This window comes from Pezoporus flaviventris, unplaced genomic scaffold (assembly GCF_033815535.1).
Source record: "Pezoporus flaviventris isolate CSIRO_AGI_PZ_B2104156 unplaced genomic scaffold, CSIRO_AGI_Pfla_v1 ptg000690l, whole genome shotgun sequence".
NCBI classification, from domain to species: Eukaryota; Metazoa; Chordata; class Aves; order Psittaciformes; family Psittacidae; genus Pezoporus; species Pezoporus flaviventris.
Window position 1 is genome coordinate 48,584 of NW_026893235.1, and position 4,793 is coordinate 53,376.

The following is a 4,793-nucleotide window of genomic DNA, read 5'->3' on the forward strand; positions in this document are numbered from 1 at the left end:
GTGGGAATCAGGATCCAAAGCGGGGCTGCTTCCAGGTTGGGATTCCCAGCGTTGGGAATGCCGTTCCCAAGGGCCGGGCTGGATTTCTCAGGGAGGGGACGAGGACTCGGCGCTTTGTCTTTCTTAAGTGCAATAAATCTATCAGGGAGCCGGGGGGTGGCTTTTTGGGGGGGGTGGGGGATTGGTGGCAATGGGGGGGGCTCTATGGGGGGGGGGGGGCATTCGGTGGCATCTCTTTGTTAACACTGGTTTCTATTAAAGGAGCTGCATTCGGCTGTGGGGGCCCCCGGGCTATGGGGGGGGAAGGATGGGAATGGGACCCCCCCTATAACACAGCCCCCCCTGCACCCCACTATTGGTGCCCCCCAGTATTGGTACCCTCACTATTGACCCCCCCCATTATTGGTACCCCCCTTGCGGCCATTATTGGCCCCCACTATTGACCCCCCCCCCCATTATTGGTACCCCCCCCGCGGCCATTATTGACCCCCCCATTATTGGCAGCCTCCATTATTGCCCCCCTGCACCCCGTTATTGGTACCCCGCATTAGTGGTACCCCCCAATTGTTGCCCACTCAATTATTGCCCCCCCCCCGTATTGGTACCCTCCATTATTGATTCCCCCCCCGCACCCCCTTATTGGTACCCCATTATTGGTACCCCTATTATTGGTCCCCCCCGCACCCCCGTATTGGTACCCCCATTATTGGTCCCCCCCCTTCACCCCCTTATTGGTACCCCCATTATTGGTGTCCCCCTGCACCCCATTATTGGTACCCCCATTATTGGTGTCCCCTGCACCCCATTATTGGTACCCCCCATTATTGCCCACTCAGTTATTGCCCCCCTGCACCCCGGTATTGGTACCCCTATTATTGGTACCCCCACTGCAGTCATTATTGGCCCCCATTATCCCCTCTCCATTATTGGCAGCCCCCATTATTGGTCCCCCCCATTATTGGTACCCCCCCCTGCACCCATTATGGTACCCCCATTATTGGTATGCCCCCCGCACCCCATTATTGATATCCCTCCCCCACCCTCATTATTGGTACCCCCATTATTTGTACCCCCATTATTTGTACCCCCATATTGCCCACTCAGTTATTGCCCCCCCGCACCCCGGTATTGGTACCCCCATTATTGCTACCCACCTCTGCACCCATTCTTGGTGGCCCCCATTATTGGCCACCCTCATTATTGGTACCCCCATTATTGCCCCTCTGCACCCCATTATTGATACCCTCCCCTGCACCCCATTATTGGCACCCCCCTGCACCCATTATTGATACCCTCCCCTGCACCCCATTATTGGCACCCATTATTGACCCCCCCTCATTAGTGGCCCCCCTGCAGCTTGTTATGGGGTACCCCTGTTATTGCCCCCCCCCCCCCTTATTGGTACCTGCATTATTGGTGTGCACCCTATTACTGGCACTCCCATGTGTTGCACCACCCCCCCCATTATTGGTACCCCCCATTATTGGTACCCCCATTATTGATACCCCCATTATTGGTACCCCCCATTATTGGTACCTGCATTATTGGTGTGCACCCTATTACTGGCACTCCCATTGTTGGTACACACCCCCATTGTGACTACCCCCATTATTGGTACCCCCATTATTGGTACCCCCCCATTATTGGTCCCCTATTATTGATACCCCCCCCATTATTGGTACCCCATTGTTGATACCCCCCAATTATTGATACCCCCCCATTATCGGAACCCCCGTCATTATTGGTACCCCCATTATTGGTACCCCCATTATTGATATCCCCCCATTATTGATACCCACCCCATTATTGGTACCCCCATTATTGATACCCCCCCCATTATTGGTACCCCCCATTATGATAACCCCCATTATTGGTACCCCCCCATTATTGGTACCTGCATTATTGGTGTGCACCCTATTACTGGCACTCCATTGTTGGTACACACCCCCCATTATTGGTACCCCCATTATTGATACCCCCCCATTATTGGTACCTGCATTATTGATACCCCCCCATTATTGGTACCCCCATTATTGATACCCCCCCATTATTGGTACCCCCATTATTGATACCCCCCCCATTATTGGTACCCCCCAATTATTGGTACCCCCATTATTGATACCCCCCATTATTGGTACCCCCTATTATTGGTACCCCCATTATTGATACCGCCCCATTATTGGTACCCCCATTATTGGTACTCCCCTCATTATTGGTACCCCCATTATTGATACCCCCCCCATTATCGGTACCCCCCTCATTATTGGTACCCCCATTATTGATACCTCCCCATTATTGGTACCCCCCCATTATTGGTACCCCCCCATTATTGATTACCCCCCATTATTGGTACCCCCATTATTGATACCCCCCCATTATTGGTACCCCCCCCCCCGAACCAGGCATCATCCAAAGCACAGAGCAGGAGGTTGAGCTGGTTTATTATGGCTGACCCCCCCTTACATTGTCACCCCCCCCCATATCCCTCCCCTTAAGGGACCCTCTCCCCATGGCGGGTTCCCTTGTGTCTCCCCCAGTTCCACCCCATGGTGGCCTCCTCGTAGGGTTGGGACAGGAGCCGTCCCCCCTCCCTGCCCCCCAGAGCATCCTCCGTGGGTACCGATGGGGTCCTTGGATCCCGGCATCCCTCGGGATGCGGGCACTGGATGCCGCGGCTCTCCCGCGGCGGCCGCCTGGAGCCGGTCGAGCCCCCGCAGGAGCCCCCATCTTGTGCCGGATGGAGTGGTCCAGGTTGACGGTGACGGCGAGCAGGACGCGCGCCTCGCGGGCCGTGAAGGGGAAATCGCGCTGCAGGAAGCTCTGGAAGAGCTCGGGGTCCCCGTCCAGGCTGAGCGCGTTGTGCAGCGCCTGCCGCAGCGCTCCCAACTCGCCCGCGTGCTCCTCGAAGATGCTCCAGAGGGAGCGGGCACCGAGCCCCGGCTCCGCGGGGCCTTGCCAGGCGTCCTCGGCGCACTGCAGCGCCCAACTCAACCGGCACGGCCACCCGTCGGCCAACACCACCCAGGCGCCGCCGCTCGCGGGGCCACGGCGCCGGCGCCGCGGTGCAGGAGCAGGCGCAGGGATGGGGATGGTGTTGACGACGCGGCGCACGTGGGTGCCGCAGCTGGGGAGGTAGCGAGCCAAGGGGTCGGCGCCGTCGCGGAGGCAGTGAACGCTTCGTGGATGCAGCGCACGGCGTCGGCGTCGGCGGTGGCGTCGCCGCGGTCCGCGGCCGTGCCGTGGCCCTTGGCGCGGCGCCGCTCCACGTTGCGGGTGATGATGCGGTACAAGAGGTCCTCCCGCGTCTGGATGGCGGCGTCCAGGAAGTGGAGGCGGGAGCGGGCGCCCATCTCCGGGATGGAGAAGGGCAACGAGACGGTGCGGTTGAGGTAGAGGTACCCGTGTCGGCCAGCCCCTTCATGCAGCCCTGTCTGCTCCAGGCAGGGCACGATGACGCTGGGGTCCACGGCCAGGATGAAGATGAAGGGCGCGTTGGCGTCCGACAGCAGCGTGTTGACGGCGTTGAGCACGCCGGCCACCTTCTCCGGGTAGCAGAGCTCCAGGCTGGTGATCTCCAGCACCACGCGGAGCCGGCGCCGCTCGAAGACCTCCATGAAGGCCAAGAAGTCGACGAGCGCCTGCACCTCGGCGCGCACCTTGCTCATGAAGCCCAGCTGCGAGGAGAAGCGCTCGCTGTTGGTCAAGCGCTCGATCTTCTGCTTCTCGCTCACCAGCAGGTTCTTGACGATGGAGACGGCGCCCAGCACCAACCCGGAGCCCGACAGCGACGCGATGCCGCTGCCCAGCACCTTCAGCACCGGGCTCTCCTTGACGCCCGGCACCAGCAGCGCCACCAGCAGCACGGCCACGCCGGCGCCCAGCGCCGCCAGCATGCCCCACAGCTTGAGGCACGTGCCCCGCTTGAGCACCCATTCCCGCTGGCTGAAGCCCGAGGCGAAGCGGGGCCGCGAGCCCAGCACGTGGAAGACGCTGAGGGGCAGGGCCCCGAAGTGGCTGCGGATGCTGTGGCACAGCGCGGTCACCAGCCCGGCCCAGAGGCGGTCGCAGCCGGCGAACTGCCAGGCGCTGAAGCGGATGAAGATGAAGGCGAGGGCGCGGCGCCGCAGGTGGCCCTCGGTGATGACGGCGCGGTAGAAGCTCAGGTACCAAAGGGCCTGGAGAAGCCCCCAGCCCTTGGGGCTGCGAGGGCGCTGCCGGCCCCGGGAGCTCTCCTCGGAGGCTTCCAGCTCGGCCATCTCCTGGCGCATGAAACCTGCGGGGACGGGGAGGGATGGGATGGGATGGGATGGGATGGAAGGGGAGAGGGGAGAGGAGAGGAGAGAGAGGAGAGGAGAGAGAGAGGAGAGAGGAGAGGAGAGAGAGGAGAGGAGAGAGAAAAGAGAAGGGAAGAGAAGGAAGAGAAGAAGAGAGAGAGAAGAGAGAGAAGAGAAGAGAAGAGAAGAGAAGAGAGAAGAGAGAGAGAGAGAAAAGAGAGAGAAAGAAGAGAAGAGAAGAGAAGAGAAGAAGAAAGAGAGAAGAGAAGAGAAGAGAAGAAGAAGAGAAGAGAGAGAAGAGAGAGAGAGAAGAGGGAAGAAAGAGAGAAGAGGAGAGAGAGAAAGAGAGAGAAAGAGAGGAGAGGGAAGAGAGAGAAGAGAAAGAGAAGAGAAGAAGAGAAGAGAAAGAGAGAGAGAAGAGAAAGAGAATAGAGAAGAGAAAAGGAGAAAGAGAGAAGGAGAAGAGAAGAGAAGAGAAGAGAAGAGGAGAAGAGAAGAGAAAAGAGAAGAGAAAGAAAT

At 59.0% G+C, this 4,793-nt stretch overlaps 1 protein-coding gene across 1 annotated transcript; it reads right to left on the bottom strand.

Moving 5' to 3' along the window:
* Positions 1–2,491: 2,491 nt before the first annotated feature.
* Positions 2,492–4,290, bottom strand: LOC133264170 (NTPase KAP family P-loop domain-containing protein 1-like). The gene is given in 6 exon segments (XM_061444105.1): positions 2,492–2,687; positions 2,689–2,723; positions 2,725–3,029; positions 3,032–3,081; positions 3,083–3,173; positions 3,176–4,290. Coding segments are annotated over 6 exon segments (1,770 nt in total). The 5' UTR covers positions 4,269–4,290.
* Positions 4,291–4,793: the final 503 nt, after the last annotated feature.